Genomic DNA, 18,989 nt, shown 5'->3' with positions numbered 1-18,989 from the left:
CCGCACGACCTCCAAGCCGCTGCCGAAGGGGAACCTTCTGTGGGAAAATGTTAAAAACCAACGAATCGGCGGAACAATTCTTTAATCAAAAAGAGAGTGATGAGTTTTCTCTCGGTAACCAGCGGCCCGTTGGTTCACACCTAAGTTTGAGCCCTGAGGGAAGAGACGCAGAGGACGTGGCGAGGCAGCCACAAACCTCCCCCCCCTCCCCCCCCCCCCCTCCCACAGTCGATGGTGATGTCAATCAGGATGGAGCTCGCCGCTACTCCCTCGGTGGCCGTTTTGGGTTCTAAAAGTGACATTTACAGTGCGTCGGCTACAGTAAATACAACCCACTAGTAGCATGTTAAGAAAGCGGACAAACTAACCGACAAAGTGACAGATATGCAAAGGGTTTGGCGACATTTAGCATTGCCGAAGTTAAGAGAATTTGCATGCTAACATTAGCTAAGTGGCGCTAAACACAATCCGGCTGAGGGCCACTGGTCTGTTTACTTTAATCAGTTGTTGGTTTGATTGGCTAAGCCAGAAAGTCAATATGTTTGTCATTTAAAAAAGGAAAGTTTAGTTTTAGTTTTTCAGAAAACCTGTTGTTTCTGTTGCACTTTAATGTAGGTTGAGTTCAGTTGAATTTCTTCATCTCTCTCAGGGACAATTTAGTAAAAAGAAATATCCAAATATAACACATATATGTTATATTGTGTAACAACCCAATAGTTAAAGCAGCTTAGAATTTTGTAAGCTGGAACCGCAACTAACCCGAGTCCATCAGTGAGCTTCTGACCTGCTGTAACTAATACTCTAAAGACGTTCACCCATCCTTTTCTTTTGGAGCGGACAAGAGGATCTCACTCACGGGAGATTTTGGCAGGACGCTCGGGGTCATCCTGAAACTCGATATCCGTGACCTTTCCCGAGCGGAGGGCCCTGACTGCTAATTCACCGCCGACTCCCGGGGGGGGAGGGGGGGGGGGGGGGGGGGCGCGTCTCAAGCTCACGCGTGTCCCGATCGGATCACAAGGGGCACAGCGCTAAACGCGATGTCTGAAGGGTCCCAGGAGGCCCCCCTGGAGATCCGCTGCTAGCGCATCAAATATCTTGATGCATTTGATGCCGCGGGAACGCGCGAACAAGAATTCTCGGCCTTTTCCATCGTTCATTTCCGGGGCAGACTTGCATCGCTGCCTCCAGCCGGTTAGAAAAAAAAAAACAAAGTGTTTTAGAGTGGAGAGAGTGGTCGATGGAGATAAGAGGACGGCGCCTTGTGTGACCCCTGTGCCCGTGCACGTGTGTGAGTGGGTGAATGCCTCGTGTCGCACACTGGTTGCTAACACTTCAAAGGAGCTTTTTTTTCCAATGCAAGTGCATTTAATATTTGTCTTCGGATCACCCAAGGACGCATGTTAACGGAGCCTTGGAGACCGGTAGAAGGAATATAACGTCTCTCTCCCATCACCTCCAGGCACTCAAAGCACCTCCTTGACAAAAGTCCTCCTTTGTGCAGAAAAGGGACAATTTTTGTTAAGCCGTGAGGATTTCTTCTGAGTAATTGCAGAAAGGAGAAGAGGGGTAAAAGCTTTCTGGTGGGATTGTGATTCAGCTGAGCTTGAACTGTGCGCGCACACACACACACACACACACACACACACACACACACAGTCGGACTGAAAATAACTCACCTGAAAATGCTGTGTCACCGAAGAGGAAGAGCAGCAACATGCTGCAGTTCTGCTCCGCTCCACTGATCTGATACAGTTTCGTTACCTCTCAGTAAAAATGAACAAAGGCTGACTCTTGATCTGTATTGGAAAAAATAAATCGCTGTTGTCTTCATTGCCCCCTTGTGGACAATGGTCAACTACTCCATTATCTGACGCCTCAACAGGCGCACACACACACACACACACACACACCCACACACCGCCCTGAGGTCTTGTTCGTTCATTTCACATCTGACGTCAGTTGCCATTCCTCAAATTCACAGCTACGCCGCCTGTGTGTTTGTGCCGTGCGAATCTGAGTGTGTGTGTGTGTGTTGCGAAAGAGATGTTTGACTGGTTTGTCCACCTGATTCTGATATTTCACACATGAGCGTACCCTGTCATTTTTGCCTCTTTGTGACAACAGACACACTTTGCTACAGACACACACTCCGCACAACACGCACACGTACGAGCACGTGCTCACGGACCAGACAAAGGCTGATTCCCTGTCCAGGAACTGTCTGGTCCGGCATCCTGTGAAACCAGCTGCTGCCCTGGAGTCATGCTGGGATAGAAAGAACAAAAAAAAAAAAACATATAAATAATAGATAGATACTGAATATGAGGGATAACTACACGGCCTCGGCCCTCCTGCCGCTCCCCTGGAGGTGTGTCCCTTGGTGTGATGTCACATAAGAAAAATTCAGATTTCCTGTGCGCACCTGGTCGGGCTCTCCCACACGCACATGAACACACGCCTGGTGCTGGGGACGATGCTGCCGTGCGAGTAGGCAGGTGGATAAGAAGCAGATCTACTGAGGACAGAGGAGGCGAGGCGAGGAGGAGACGCAGGACCAACAGAGAGGAAAACACACGGGAGGCGTCGTGAAAAGACACTTTCGGGACTGATCGCTGACGGATGAATCGTAATCGTTGGAATTATGGGGAGACGCGTGCATGTGTGCCCGAGTTCACACTCCTGATCCTACACAGGCTCCATAGACGCTTTTTAAAAGCAACAGGTAAGGACTTTTGAAACAAATGTTCCCCTTTTGGATTTGGATGAACTGGACGGGACGACAGTTCCATGGACACTGTGGGAACATGACAACAACAATATGGCTTCTGATCCGTGAGCTTTCTTAAAGTAGCAGTGCAATGTTGATTTCTGAACTAATGTCGTCTGACCAAGGTAATAGAACGTGGCTTTCTTCTTAATCCATTTCGTATCAAGGATTTCGAGGTGGTGAAGTGAGCGATAAATATTAACGTAATTAACATTACCGATTAAACTTTGTCATTTCATACAAATGTCACCGCTGCTTCAGCCGGTGCACCCTGCAGATGAATGTTTAATCAGGAAGGGCCAATTACAGACACTCCCTCTGAACGTCACTAAACGCCACCTTAAAGTGTTGTGTGCTTTTAATAATTGCACAGTTAAAAATAATTGCACGGTTGAAAATAATTGCACTAGATTTTAGGACACGGGAAAGGAACAGTATGTCTTCCTGGGTAGAGAAAGATACTGTAGTGAGTTAATGAGTATTATCTGCTTGCATAAAAGATATGGGAAGGATATCTTGGTGTATTGACCATTTTAAGATGTTGTCCAAATTTAAATATTCTTCTATGTAAACGACTAATTTGTTGGTTTGTTTATTGCAGTGGGAGGATTTATGTATTTAATACTCATTGAGTCTGTTTAACGAGCTGATTTTATGAAGTATTCACAGGTTTATGAGAACACATTGTCAACAGATCAAAAGACGATGTGTCATGTGAAGGAAAATGATTAACTTTAGGATTGTTTGTTCTGGCTTTCCAGCCCCCCCCCCCCCCCCCACCAAAAAAAAAAGCCATTAAGCAACATCGTACATCAGGTGGTACAGGATACTGTTTCATTTACATTCAGGGCGGAAAGGGAGGTGTAGCTCATCAAAATAATGGAGTGACCTCAAGGGACAATAACCTGCTACCTGCACAGGTGAGGTGTAACCTAAGCTGCCGGGTCCACCCTCGCCCTGCAGTCAACCCGGCGGGACCGTTTTACTTTACCAGCCACAAAGGATCATTCAGGCCGAATCCCACAGCGGACACAATGATGCGCCGGGGTCACTCCCGTATTCGGAAACACAAACCGCACGGAAGGGAAACAAGGAGGATGTTTTGTCTCTGGTGAATTTGTGTCCCCTGTCGTCTCCAGGGGGATGCGGGGCCTCGGCGCCGAAGGATGGCGGAGATGGACGCCTCGGTTCCGTCTCGTCATCTTCTGGCTCCTGCTGCTGGCGGCCGCCGCGCCCAGAGGTAACCGGGCAGGAGGGAATAATGAGTTTAAACGAGATATATGTCCTCACCCCAATTTCGTTTCACTGTTTACACCACACTAGGATTTATTTGTGGGCAGGAATGAAATAATTAGGTCTTATTTTGGCAGCGAGTAAGACATTGACTGAAGCCGCCTGCTTAGACTTGTTGTTAATCGTTATGTAGTGATGGAGAGAGACTCTTGAGCTTAAGCTTTATTTGTCGTGATATCACGACACGTTGACTACAAAGGATTAGTGAATTGCCAATTAGCGTTTCCAATTGATTACCCCATCGACCCAAAATACACTTTTACACTGTGAAGGGCCCAGTCGGCCTTCCACGTGTCTTTCCGCCGCTCCCTGTGCTCAAGTTATTTTTCTTCCCATTGTTGTAGCTGTACAATCTTTGGCGCTGAATCTGTACTCGTGTAAAAGGCACAGCTGAAAGACAATACGTATCAGACTCACACAAAGCGTATCAGACTCACACAAAGCGTATCAGACTCACACAAAACGTATCAGACTCACACAAAGCGTATCAGACTCACACAAAACGTATCAGACTCACACAAAACGTATCAGACTCACATTCATCAGAAACACGATGAATGCTGATGTTGCTTAATACCTGATGGATGTGCAGATAGCAAAGTTCTCCATATCAGCTGAATGGAATAACACTTCAGGCGACTATTCCCGCTTTCAGTTGCAGCTGTGCGGAGCAATCAAGGCTTTAAATTCGCATCTCCTTTTCGTTCATTCCAGCCGGGGGCTTTTTCCTGGGGGACACTAAGGCGGTGTTAAACGGCTGCGAGGAGCACTGGACCCTGCAGGACAGCGGCGCCGTGCCGTCCCTCTCTCAGATGACTTTGTGCGTCGACGTCCGGGCGGTCGTCCCCGGGGCCTGGGTGGCGTTCTCCTACAGCTCGGCCCACGCGCCGAGCCCCGAGCTGGGTCTGGAGGGAGATGACGAGGCCCTCTACGGGTGGCTGCTGAGGGTCCGGCACCGGTTTCCCATCCGACTGTCCCCGGGACACTGGCACAGGGTTTGTCTGAGGAGGGACGTGCATCGCAACTCCTTCAGCCTGGAGGTAATACTCCGTGTACTAGTGTGCCCAGTATTCTGAGTTAAGTACACGTTACGCTATGCAAGTGGTCCATTACAGGTAAACTGAATCAATAGTGCATAAATATAAAGATAACAGTACTAACTGCAGAACATTGGCCTAATAGTCCTATTATTGTACTTGTTATTTAAAACGGATGATGTGGTCAAATGTAGCAAAATGTAAAATATGTTGTGGGTTGCAGAGGTATAAGGTAGCATCGACTTTGAAAGCTCAGGTAAAGACTCCACACTGCCGTGGGGTCTGACTCACACGTTCTCGTCTGACATAAATACCAGACAATGTGGGTGGAGTTTGAAATGAAAGACAAAGCTCCGCAAACTGCATCGACCAGTATGTGGCTTTGAGCCGAGTTGACATTTGCTTTTCACAGTAAAATGCTCTCATAAAACCTTTTGTTATTGTACATATTTCAAACATTGCTATAGTGTAAGTTTGACCTCTGACTTTTTCCATCTGTTTGCAAACTATTTAGTGTTAGCCGTGAAGCTCTACTCAAAAGTCACCACCAAAATAAACTGTGCTCTTATTTTGTAGTGTTTAGTCAAGTTATCTTAACCTCTTTTCATTGGTTGTGCAGTCAGATGGACAGCAACGCACACTGATGATTTTACTTTCTAGAGCCCAATCTTACTGTTTAGTTAAAGCTTTTGACCCGGTTATATTGTGTTGCAGGTCAACGGGACACTGGTGGCCGCGAGGTCGGTCTTCGCTCAGGCCGCGCCCCCCAGCGGCTCCCTGTGGCTGGGCTGCAGCCCCAGGGGGCGGCCCCCGGGAGCCGTGCTCGGGCGGGTGGAGCTCTACCTGTTCCGCGTGTGGGCCGACCTGGAGCCCCGCGGCCCCTGCGAGGACGGCACCGTGGTTGGCTGGAGTGCCCGGTACTGGGCCGTAACCAGTCCCGCGGCCCTTCAGAGGGACCCCAGCCTTCTGTGCGGTGAGGCGGACAAACAGGAGCTCTTCCTCGTCTCTCCCGTAGCGCTGGGAGGAGGCTTTTTCTAGCTGCGATGTTGTGCATGAAGTACTTTCACTGGCTGCATCACTCAATACCAGAATGCAATGCCATCATTTCCCACGATTCACTTGGAACACTGAGTAGTTGTGTCCTTAGAGCATGTTGGATGTTGCATGTTTTCATGTGTCCTGTAGACCACAGACGGTTGGGAGGTCGGGTTCGTGCTTACAGAAGCATAACTGATGGTGTGTATTCTGCTGACACACACACACCCACCCGCATGCACGTCGTGTGTATTCGTGTCTGTGCATTTGTGTATTTGTATGTGCCTGTAAGCAGGAAGGACACAGAGAAGTACACACAAAGTGATACTAATTGTAGATCTGAGAGTGGAAGGAACAGGGGTCGAACCTTCATTTTCATTCACTGTTTCAGCAGCAACAGACAGATTAGGACAATCATTCTCACCTTCAGCTGGTGAGCGAGACAATAAAATCCGATTAAATAATGCTTCTGATCACCTCAACGGCTCTGCGTCTTTCCGATTCTGACCGAACATCCGTCCTTCCCTCATTTTTCATTTCACCAGCGGCGCCATCGACCACAACCACCTCGAGGCCCGACATCGCGACCCTTGGGCCTGACGTGAGCTACCGCGCGACGCAGGTCACAGGTGAGTGATGCGGAACACAATACATTCATTCGTGTTAGCATTCGATTGTAAAAAGCCATTTGGACATTGTGATGCAATGTATTCGCAGTAGAAAAATCAGGTAGGTCTGGCGTGTTGCTGGATATTATATTTGTGGATCAATAAGATACTGTGTGTGACATTGGGTTACTTTTTTAAAATAGAAGCAACGTCTCAACCAAAGTTTCCTCTCTTTTTTTTTTAGGATCCTCGTCGTTAAACTGTCACATCAACCAGCTCTGCTCCAACAACAGTAAGAAGAGTCACACCTTTGTCCAAGCTGAGCGTGCCATTCAGACATATTTATGGCCTTGCAACTTCAATTCTTTCAGCAGATGCCTACTTCTGGACGTCCATAAGTGTGGAGGCCACGGGCGGCGATAAGACTGAACAAGACGTCCACAACTTGGTGAGAGCGAAGCGCTCCCCTCCTTCCCTTTGAAGGCTTTTGTCCTGTATCCGTTCACTCATATCTTCACTTAATAGCTTCAGGTGCCACCTCGTCAAGAACAAGTCTGGCAACAAGATTAGTTTGTATTCGCTTAACATTCCAAGCCTGTGAGGTCAATCACTGTCACATGAACCTGGATGATGTCTGCGAAAGTTGGCTTTGTACCATTAGTCCCTCCCTCTCGGGCCACAGTGTTACGACATGTGCATTATACGTGCATCATATCTTCTGTGCTCTGCCTGATGCGTATGTGTTCCCTTCTCTGCTGACAGTAAATCAGCACTTAAGCTTTCAAATGAAACAGTGCGTTTCAGATCAAAGGAGTTTGAAGGTGTTTTAAACCAAATCCGATGAGCTGCACAGGAATCATGGCTCTCTTTCAAATGTACACCCCCATTTAAAGATAAGACAGACGCACAGTGAGGACCCCAAAAACGGATTCTAGGGGGGTTGACCAAAGGCGAAAAAAAGACCTTGCTGGTTCCATCTGGCATTTATTTTCTTGATAAATAGTTTGTCAAAACAGTTCAACAGCCGCTAATGGTTCTGTTTTTAGTCTTCTGACGCTGTACTCAAAGAAGCAGCACACCTAAGCTGACAATGTCTTTCATACGCCGGATAGCTGGAATCTAAATATAGGCACCACCAACTTTGTCTGAAACCTCGACTATTTGTTTTAAACAAACAAAAATGTAAAATAAAAACTGTGACACGATAAGCAAATTGAGTAAAAAGAACTCTACACAGTGGCTTCATCTAACTGATAACTCAGTTACCTGCTAACTAATGCCTTACTGTTATATATCTCTGTTGTATATACTGGTGACAAAGCTCCCCTCACACTCAACGCTGTTTTAACACCTCAACTATGTGTTGTGTCCGCCTCTGTCTCCCCATCTTTCACTCAGGTGTCCAATGCCTTCGGATGCCAGAATGGAAACGTTTTGTGTCTGGCTGACATCCATCTTCAGGTCAGTCGATCAGCAACACCCTTTTCACTTCTCACTGTAAATTGTCTCTTACAAGGCAGGCTGAGCACTACAACTGTTCTCCTTCTCCCTCTCCCCCCCCCCCCCCTCTCTCTCCGTGTCTCTCTTGTTGCAGGCAGTGATGGTGAACTGCAGTACAAAAAGTAACATAAGGTAACGGCACGGCGGGGAGCATCTTGTTCTAGCTTCTGCTTCAGATCTCACCTCCTCACAGAGGCGTGAATCCCCTTTGCTTCCAGACAAACAAGCTGCGATGTGCTGCTGCAGCTCAGCAAAGCCGTCCCAGCGTGTTCTCTGCAGCAGGCCGCAGGTTCTGCACTGCAGCAGCAAGCTGCAGACCAGCAATTACGAGCGACAATCACCAGAGAGGTGGAGAGAGTCGGTGAGCATTTTTCAATCAATTCATGTGGTGATTGTAATACATTCATTCATAATAGGGTTTAATGAAATCGGGCCAGAAAAAGATTACTTTAACTTTATTGTATTTTTTGTGTTATTCGTTTTATATACTTAAGCTTAAATTTGGACCAGGGACATGTTTACACACACACACACACACGCACAAAGGCAAAGTGTTTTGCATATCTGCTAAATCCACCCACGCTTAGTTTATGTAATTTCACTTGCATTTGCATCGAACATATGATATAAAGTACAGTGTGTGCATTTGTGTGTTTCCAAAATAAAACTGTCCTTTGCAAATGTCAGAAGTGGAAGAAGAAAAGTATTGACATTGACATGGTCTATTCCCTTACCCCAGACCAAGACTCGTAACTACACTCTAACCCTCAAAAACCCCAGAAGCACACACACATTCTTTTTTTATCGTACTCATATTGATTATGTCGGCAGGCCGAGATGTTTGTGGGAACGTAGAGCCCTCCAGTGGCGGCTTCGTGAGGTGTACATCCACGTCCTCCCTGCAGGATATCTGTCTGGGAAGCACACAGTCCGAGGTTACATGGTGAGCGATGCCTTTGTTTTTCTGAATGTGGGAAATACATCTGTACACGTTTAACGTCTGTATCGTATCAAATGTGATTTCACTCAGTTCCCTCATTGAGCCCAACTCCAACCCAGCTCCACAACCTCAGATTGGAACCTGCAGCAGTGAGTATCGAATCACGGGAGCCCTTTTGATATTGAACAAAGTTCACTGTGCCTGCTGCTGTAGCTGTGCTTTGTCTGTGCTTCAGGTGAGGCGCCTGGCTTTTGTGATTGTACCGCGTTCTGCGGCTCCACAAGTAAGAATCCGACCACAATGCTGCCTTCCTGCCCATCTTTGTATGCTTTGTATTATACATGTCACTCAATGGGATGTTGAAACTTCAAAATGCAGCACAGAGCCATTTGTGTTTGCTAAGCTTAAAAAAGCTGTAGCTTCCTGTTGAAATGACAGACCTCAGTTCCAATAAGTGAATTGGATATTTCTCAATATATTGAACTTCACTTCACTAACCATCACAATCTTTAATTTTTCTGTCTTCAGGTCAGTTTTTCGCCTTAAGAATCAACATCAACAGTACCTTTGATGTATTAAACTTACTGAAACAATTGGTATGTACAGCACAGTATATCTCAACAATATGCCCTAGCTTGCATGCTATGTACTGACTTTTTTAACCCTTTAACAGTTGTCTGGACTTAATTTAGCCGCCAAGTGTAACAATTTGTCAAGGTAAGTCTCTATGTGTTTTGAATCACTTACAGTTCATATGAGTACAAACTGTGAAAGTGTTTAGGTGGTAATAATTGCAACATGTGATCAATTCTTTGTTTCCAGCTCAGAGTGCAAAGCCATTATACAAAGCTACCAGGTAAATCTTACTGTATATAAAAGTTTGGTACTGACTAAAGTCTGTCTCCTCACGTTGAAGAGCTGCTAATCATGCTTCATAATTTTTTTCCTCTATCCAGCGTGTTTATCTGGATTGCCATGGGACACAACAGAGGTAGAGATGTTTCTTTGTGGTCCCTATTACGTACACATCATCATATGCACATAAAGAATAGCTTCCCATGTTGAAAACATACGCGTTCTGTTAACAAAGCGAAACTCAGTAGAGAAAAAGAATCATACTGTGTTTTATCAATATCAGCATATGAAGTGGGATTTCTTTTACTGGTGTCTAGGTTGTACAGCTGCATGGTGATACTGGAGATGTCTGGACCTGTGAATGAATGCTTACTGAAAAACCTGCTGCAACAAGTCATTGACAGCAACAATAACATAACGACAGAAAGGCCACTCTCACGCATGGGTTAGTCTCCAGCTTCATTTATTTTTTTCTCTTAAGCTCTATTATGGCTAACTTTACTTGTTGTGTTAAATGTGTTAAATATAGTGCTCTTTGTTTCCTCAGTGGTATGTGGTCCTCCTGGTTTGGCTGTCAATAGTCTGTTGGCACCCAACCTAACCTGGGTTGCCAGTGACCTGCTGCTGTCTAATGTGTGCCAACCTCCCCCAACTCTGCTCAAATGGTAAATGAATAAAACATTACCTTTACGGGAATGTATAGTCATGCATGTTGGGCAAAGGAGAAACTTATTCTATACTTAATTAAGTCATTAAGGAAAATACAGGAACTAACACACAGAGTCTGCTGCTCGGCAAAAGATGGATGTTACCTAACACTGTACTTCTACACTGGACTACTAACAAATAAACTATTAACTTGTTAGTCTCTTGTTAGTCTCTCTAGATGTGTTGTTAACCTAACAAAGACAGACACATTGACTGACTGAACAAGGCTTGGTTCATTAAGCATCTCTAATATTGAAGGTTCTGGCATTATGGAAGAAGTATTTCCCCTCCTAAAGCATTTCTCTGTGTGTTCTTTTTCAGTGATGTAAATGAAAAGCTTGCTGTACTTCTGACTGAGAGCTGCCCCACAGAGCCTCCCTCGACTAATCAAAGCACTACAACTCCTGAGGCCAATGTAACAACAGTCACAGCTTCAACCATTGACACAACAACATACAATATAACTGCAGTCACACCTTTCAATGTAACAACAGTAACACCTTCAACCAATCGCAGAACAACATCCAATGTAACAGAAGTCACACCTACATCGAATGAAACAACACCATCCAATGTAACGACAGTCACATCTCCAAACAATCACACAACAACATCCAATGTAACAACAGTAACACCTTCAACCAATTGCAGAACAACATCCAATATAACAACAGTAACACCTACATCCAATCTCACGACACCTTTCAATGTAACAGAAGTCACACCAACAACCAATAACACAACAGCATTCAACAAAACAACAGTCACAACTTCTCTGAATGAAACAACACCATCCAATGTAACGACAGTGACATCTCCAACCAATCAAACAACAACATCCAATGTAACAACAGTAACACCTTCAACCAATCGCAGAACAACATCCAATGTAACAACAGTAACACCTACATCCAATCACACGACACCTTTCAATGTAACAGAAGTCACACCTTCAACCAATCACACAACAGCATTCAACGTAACAACAGTCACAACTTCTCTGAATGAAACAACACCATCCAATGTAACGACAGTCACACCTACATCCAATCACACAACACCATCCAATGTAACGGCTGTCGCACCTTCAACCAATCACACAACAGCATTCAACGTAACAACAGTCAAAACTTCTCTAAATGAAACAACACCATCCAATGTAACGCCAGTCACACCTACATCCAATCTCACAACACCTTTCAATTTAACAGAAGTCACACTTTCAACCAATCACACAACAGCAGCCAACATAACAACAGTCAAAACTTCTCTGAATGAAACAACAGCATCCAATGTAACTACAGTCGAAAATTCTCTAAATGAAACACCATCCAATGTAACGCCAGTCACACCTACATCCAATCTCACAACACCTTTCAATTTAACAGAAGTCACACTTTCAACCAATCACACAACAGCAGCCAACATAACAACAGTCAAAACTTCTCTGAATGAAACAACAGCATCCAATGTAACTACAGTCGAAACTTCTCTAAATGAAACAACACCATCCAATATAACGCCAGTCACACCTACATCCAATCTCACAACACCATCCAATGTAACGCCAGTCACACCTACATTGAATCTCACAACACCATTCAATGTAACGGCAATCACACCTTCAACCAATCACACAACAGCATTCAATGTAACAACAGTCACAACTTCTCTGAATGAAACAACACCATCCGATGTAACAAAAGTCACAAGTTCTCTGATTGGCACAACACCATCCAATTTAACGACAGTCACACCTTCAACTAATCGCACAACAACATTCAATGTAACAACAGTCAAAACTTCTCTAAATGAAACAACACCATCCAATATAACGCCAGTCACATCTACATCCAATCTCACAAGACCTTTCAATTTAACAGAAGTCACACCTTCAACCAATCACACAACAACATTCAATGTAACAACAGTCAAAACTTCTCTAAATGAAACAACACCATCCAATGTAACGCCAGTCACACCTACATCCAATCTCACAACACCTTTCAATGTAACAGAAGTCACACCTACATCGAATCACACAACACCATCCAATGTAACGGCAGTCACACCTTCAACCAATCACACAACAGCATTCAACGTAACAACAGTCAAAACTTCTCTAAATGAAACAACACCATCCAATGTAACAGAAGTCACACCTACATCGAATAACACAACTGCATACAATATAACTGCAGTCACACCTTTCAATGTGACAAAAGTCGCGAGTTCTCTGAATGGCACAACACCATCCAATGTAACGTCTGCCACACCTTCAACTAATCACACAACACCTTTCAATGTTACAGAAGTCACACCTATATCGAATCACACAACACCATCCAAAGTAACAGCAGTCACACCTTCAACCAATTGCACAACAGCAGCCAACATAACAGTCAAAACGTATCTGAATGAAACAACACCATCCAATGTAACGGCAGTGACACCTTCAACCAATCGCACAACAGCATCCAATGTAACAACCGTCAAAACTTCTCTAAATGAAACAACACCATCCAATGTAACGCCAGTCACATCTACATCCAATCACACAACACCTTTCAGTGTAACAGAAGTCACAACTACATCCAATCTAACAACGACATCCAATGTGACAACAGTAACCCCTTCAACCAATCACACAACAGCAGTCAACGTAACAACAGGCAAAACTTCTCTGAATGACACGACAGCATCGAATGTAAGGGCAGTCACACCTACATCCAATCACACAACAGCATTCAATGTAACAACAGTCACAACTTCTCTGAATGAAACAACACCATCCAATGTAACAACAGTCAAAACGTCTCTGAATGAAACAACACCATCCAATGTAACGGCTGTCACAACTTCAACCAATCACACAACAGCAGCCAACATAGCAACAGTCAAAACTTCTCTGAATGAAACAAAATCATCCAATGTAACGGTAGTAACACCTTCAACCAATCACACAACACCTTTCAATGTAACAGAAGTCACAACTACATCCAATCTAACAACGACATCCAATGTGACAACAGTAACCCCTTCAACCAATCACACAACACCATCAAATGTAACAGCAGTCACACGTTCAACCAATCACACAATAGCTTTCAACCTAACAACAGTCACAACTTCTCTAAATGAAACAACATTATCCATTGTAACACCAGTCACACCTACATCCAATCACACAACACCTTTCAATGTAACAGAAGTCACACCTACATCGAATCTCACAACACCATTTAATGTAACGGCAATCAGACCTTCAACCAATCACACAACACCATCCAATGTAACAACAGTCACAACTTTTTTGAATGGCAAAACACCATCCAATGTAACGGCAGTCACACCTTCAACCAATCGCACAACAGCATCCAATGTAACAACAGTAAAACCTTCAACCATTGACACAACAGCATTCAACGTAACAACAGTCACAACTTCTCTGAATGCCACAACACCATCCAATTTAACGACAGTCACACCTTCAACTAATCGCACAACAACATTCAATGTAACAACAGTCAAATTTTCTCTGAATGAAACAAAATCCAATTTTACTGCACTCACACCTTCAACCAATCACACGACAGCTTTCAACCTAACAACAGTCACAACTTCTCTAAATGAAACAACATTATCCATTGTAACGCCAGCCACACCTACATCCAATCACACAACACCTTTCAATGTAACAGGAGTCACACCTACATTGAATCTCACAACACCATTCAATGTAACGGCAATCACACCTTCAACCAATCACACAACAGCATTCAATGTAACAACAGTAACAACTTCTCTGAATGAAACAACACCATCCAATGTAACAAAAGTCACAAGTTCTCTGAATGGCACAACACCATCCAATTTAACGACAGTCACACCTTCAACTAATCGCACAACAACATTCAATGTAACAACAGTCAAAACTTCTCTAAATGAAACAACACCATCCAATATAACGCCAGTCACATCTACATCCAATCTCACAACACCTTTCAATTTAACAGAAGTCACACCTTCAACCAATCACACAACAGCAGCCAACATAACAACAGTCAAAACTTCTCTAAATGAAACAACACCATCCAATGTAACGCCAGTCACACCTACATCCAATCTCACAACACCTTTCAATGTAACAGAAGTCACACCTACATCGAATCACACAACACCATCCAATGTAACGGCAGTCACACCTTCAACCAATCACACAACAGCATTCAATGTAACAACAGTCACAACTTCTCTAAATGAAACAACACCATCCAATGTAACAGAAGTCACACCTACATCGAATAACACAACTGCATACAATATAACTGCAGTCACACCTTTCAATGTGACAAAAGTCGCGAGTTCTCTGAATGGCACAACACCATCCAATGTAACGTCTGCCACACCTTCAACTAATCACACAACACCTTTCAATGTTACAGAAGTCACACCTATATCGAATCACACAACACCATCCAAAGTAACAGCAGTCACACCTTCAACCAATTGCACAACAGCAGCCAACATAACAGTCAAAACGTATCTGAATGAAACAACACCATCCAATGTAACGGCAGTGACACCTTCAACCAATCGCACAACAGCATCCAATGTAACAACCGTCAAAACTTCTCTAAATGAAACAACACCATCCAATGTAACGCCAGTCACATCTACATCCAATCACACAACACCTTTCAGTGTAACAGAAGTCACAACTACATCCAATCTAACAACGACATCCAACGTGACAACAGTAACCCCTTCAACCAATCACACAACAGCAGTCAAAGTAACAACAGGCAAAACTTCTCTGAATGACACGACAGCATCGAATGTAAGGGCAGTCACACCTACATCCAATCACACAACAGCATTCAATGTAACAACAGTCACAACTTCTCTGAATGAAACAACACCATCCAATGTAACAACAGTCAAAACGTCTCTGAATGAAACAACACCATCCAATGTAACGGCTGTCACAACTTCAACCAATCACACAACAGCAGCCAACATAGCAACAGTCAAAACTTCTCTGAATGAAACAAAATCATCCAATGTAACGGTAGTAACACCTTCAACCAATCACACAACACCTTTCAATGTAACAGAAGTCACAACTACATCCAATCTAACAACGACATCCAATGTGACAACAGTAACCCCTTCAACCAATCACACAACACCATCAAATGTAACAGCAGTCACACGTTCAACCAATCACACAATAGCTTTCAACCTAACAACAGTCACAACTTCTCTAAATGAAACAACATTATCCATTGTAACGCCAGTCACACCTACATCCAATCACACAACACCTTTCAATGTAACAGAAGTCACACCTACATTGAATCTCACAACACCATTCAATGTAACGGCAATCACACCTTCAACCAATCACACAACAGCATTCAATGTAATAACAGTCACAACTTCTCTGAATGAAACAACACCATCCGATGTAACAAAAGTCACAAGTTCTCTGAATGGCACAACACCATCCAATGTAACGGCAGTCACACCTTCAACCAATCGCACAACAGCATCCAATGTAACAACAGTGAAACCTTCAACCATTGACACAACAGCATTCAACGTAACAACAGTCACAACTTCTCTGAATGGCACAACACCATCCAATTTAACGACAGTCACACCTTCAACCAATCGCACAACAACACTTAATGAAACAACAGTCAAATTTTCTCTGAATGAAACAACATCCAATTTAACTGCAGTCACACCTTCAACCAATCACACAACAGCTTTCAACCTAACAACAGTCACAACTTCTCTGAATGAAACAACACCATCCAATGTAACAAAAGTCACAAGTTCTCTGAATGGCACAACACCATCCAATGTAACGGCAGTCACACCTTCAACCAATCACACAACAGCATCCAATGTAACAACAGTAAAACCTTCAACCATTGAAACAATAGCTTTCAACCTAACAACAGTCACAACTTCTCTAAATGAAACAACATTATCCATTGTAACACCAGTCACACCTACATCCAATCACACAACACCTTTCAATGTAACAGAAGTCACACCTACATCGAATCTCACAACACCATTTAATTTAACGGCAATCAGACATTCAACCAATCACACAACAGGATTCAATGTAACAACAGTCACAACTTCTCTGAATGAAACAACACCATCCAATGTAACAACAGTCACAACTTCTTTGAATGGCACAACACCATCCAATGTAACGGCGGTCACACCTTCAACCAATCGCACAACAGCATCCAATGTAACAACAGTAAAACCTTCAACCTTTGACACAACAGCATTCAACGTAACAACAGTCACAACTTCTCTGAATGCCACAACACCATCCAATTTAACGACAGTCACACCTTCAACCAATCGCACAACAACATTTAATGTAACAACAGTCAAATTTTCTCTGAATGAAACAAAATCCAATTTAACTGCACTCACACCTTCAACCAATCACACGACAGCTTTCAACCTAACAACAGTCACAACTTCTCTAAATGAAACAACATTATCCATTGTAACGGCAGTCACACCTTCAACCAATCGCACAACAGCATCCAATGTAACAACAGTAAAACTTTCAACCATTGACACAACAGCATTCAACGAAACAACAGTCACAACTTCTCTGAATGGCACAACACCATCCAATGTAACGGCAGTCACACCTTCAACCAATCGCACAACAGCATCCAATGTAACAACAGTAAAACCTTCAACCATTGACACAACAGCATTCAACGTAACGCCAGTCACACCTACATCCAATCTCACAACACCTTTCAATGTAACAGAAGTCACACCTTCAACCAATCACACAACAGCATTCAATGTAATAACAGTCACAACTTCTCTGAATGAAACAACACCATCCGATGTAACAAAAGTCACAAGTTCTCTGAATGGCACAACACCATCCAATGTAACGGCAGTCACACCTTCAACCAATCGCACAACAGCATCCAATGTAACAACAGTGAAACCTTCAACCATTGACACAACAGCATTCAACGTAACAACAGTCACAACTTCTCTGAATGGCACAACACCATCCAATTTAACGACAGTCACACCTTCAACCAATCGCACAACAACACTTAATGAAACAACAGTCAAATTTTCTGTGAATGAAACAACATCCAATTTAACTGCAGTCACACCTTCAACCAATCACACAACAGCTTTCAACCTAACAACAGTCACAACTTCTCTGAATGAAACAACACCATCCAATGTAACAAAAGTCACAAGTTCTCTGAATGGCACAACACCATCCAATGTAACGGCAGTCACACCTTCAACCAATCACACAACAGCATCCAATGTAACAACAGTAAAACCTTCAACCATTGACACAACAGCATTCAACGTAACAACAGTCACACCTTCTCTTAATGGCACAACACCATCCAATTTAACGACAGTCACACCTTCAACCAATCGCACAACAACACTTAATGAAACAACAGTCAAATTTTCTCTGAATGAAACAACATCCAATTTAACTGCAGTCACACCTTCAACCAATCACACAACAGCTTTCAACCTAACAACAGTCACAACTTCTCTGAATGAAACAACACCATCCAATGTAACAAAAGTCACAAGTTCTCTGAATGGCACAACACCATCCAATGTAACGGCAGTCACACCTTCAACCAATCACACAACAGCATCCAATGTAACAACAGTAAAACCTTCAACCATTGACACAATAGCTTTCAACCTAACAACAGTCACAACTTCTCTAAATGAAACAACATTATCCATTGTAACACCAGTCACACCTACATCCAATCACACAACACCTTTCAATGTAACAGAAGTCACACCTACATCGAATCTCACAACACCATTTAATTTAACGGCAATCAGACATTCAACCAATCACACAACAGGATTCAATGTAACAACAGTCACAACTTCTCTGAATGAAACAACACCATCCAATGTAACAACAGTCACAACTTCTTTGAATGGCACAACACCATCCAATGTAACGGCGGTCACACCTTCAACCAATCGCACAACAGCATCCAATGTAACAACAGTAAAACCTTCAACCTTTGACACAACAGCATTCAACGTAACAACAGTCACAACTTCTCTGAATGCCACAACACCATCCAATTTAACGACAGTCACACCTTCAACCAATCGCACAACAACATTTAATGTAACAACAGTCAAATTTTCTCTGAATGAAACAAAATCCA

The 18,989-nt window shown here is 43.5% G+C and overlaps 2 protein-coding genes and 1 long non-coding RNA gene across 3 annotated transcripts; all 3 read left to right on the top strand.

The window, feature by feature from the left end:
• Positions 1-2,406: 2,406 nt before the first annotated feature.
• Positions 2,407-6,138, top strand: LOC119198959 (adhesion G-protein coupled receptor G4). The gene is made up of 4 exons (XM_062559350.1): positions 2,407-2,725; positions 3,910-4,010; positions 4,778-5,103; positions 5,815-6,138. The coding sequence occupies exons 2-4, from the start codon at positions 3,914-3,916 to the stop codon at positions 6,136-6,138; spliced, it is 747 nt and encodes a 248-aa protein (XP_062415334.1). The 5' UTR covers positions 2,407-2,725; positions 3,910-3,913.
• A 362-nt stretch (positions 6,139-6,500) lies between these two features.
• On the top strand, positions 6,501-7,035 carry LOC134107494 (uncharacterized). Its single transcript, XR_009942766.1, has 3 exons — positions 6,501-6,568; positions 6,681-6,764; positions 6,988-7,035. It is a non-coding gene; the product is annotated as an uncharacterized LOC134107494 (long non-coding RNA).
• Positions 7,036-9,424: 2,389 nt separating this feature from the next.
• On the top strand, positions 9,425-17,789 carry LOC134107512 (mucin-2-like). The gene is made up of 9 exons (XM_062559349.1): positions 9,425-9,466; positions 9,712-9,779; positions 9,857-9,900; positions 10,006-10,039; positions 10,140-10,174; positions 10,356-10,483; positions 10,586-10,703; positions 11,068-17,515; positions 17,778-17,789. The coding sequence occupies exons 6-9, from the start codon at positions 10,369-10,371 to the stop codon at positions 17,787-17,789; spliced, it is 6,693 nt and encodes a 2,230-aa protein (XP_062415333.1). The 5' UTR covers positions 9,425-9,466; positions 9,712-9,779; positions 9,857-9,900; positions 10,006-10,039; positions 10,140-10,174; positions 10,356-10,368.
• Positions 17,790-18,989: the final 1,200 nt, after the last annotated feature.

The sequence above is a fragment of the Pungitius pungitius genome, chromosome 19 (assembly GCF_949316345.1).
Source record: "Pungitius pungitius chromosome 19, fPunPun2.1, whole genome shotgun sequence".
NCBI classification, from domain to species: Eukaryota; Metazoa; Chordata; class Actinopteri; order Perciformes; family Gasterosteidae; genus Pungitius; species Pungitius pungitius.
This window is presented reverse-complemented; position numbering and strand designations above follow the sequence as displayed.

What these genes read in the sequence shown, in the direction of transcription:
- LOC119198959 (XM_062559350.1), top strand. Translation starts at nt 3,914, where the DNA reads ATGCGGGGCCTCGGCGCCGAAGGATGGCGGAGATGGACGCCTCGGTTC. An exon ending in GGCGGCCGCCGCGCCCAGAG is followed by an intron (nt 4,011 to 4,777) that starts GTAACCGGGCAG and finishes CGTTCATTCCAG; the next exon opens with CCGGGGGCTTTTTCCTGGGG. An exon ending in GCAACTCCTTCAGCCTGGAG is followed by an intron (nt 5,104 to 5,814) that starts GTAATACTCCGT and finishes ATTGTGTTGCAG; the next exon opens with GTCAACGGGACACTGGTGGC.
- LOC134107512 (XM_062559349.1), top strand. Translation starts at nt 10,369, where the DNA reads ATGGTGATACTGGAGATGTCTGGACCTGTGAATGAATGCTTACTGAAA. An exon ending in AAGGCCACTCTCACGCATGG is followed by an intron (nt 10,484 to 10,585) that starts GTTAGTCTCCAG and finishes TTGTTTCCTCAG; the next exon opens with TGGTATGTGGTCCTCCTGGT. An exon ending in CCCCCAACTCTGCTCAAATG is followed by an intron (nt 10,704 to 11,067) that starts GTAAATGAATAA and finishes GTTCTTTTTCAG; the next exon opens with TGATGTAAATGAAAAGCTTG.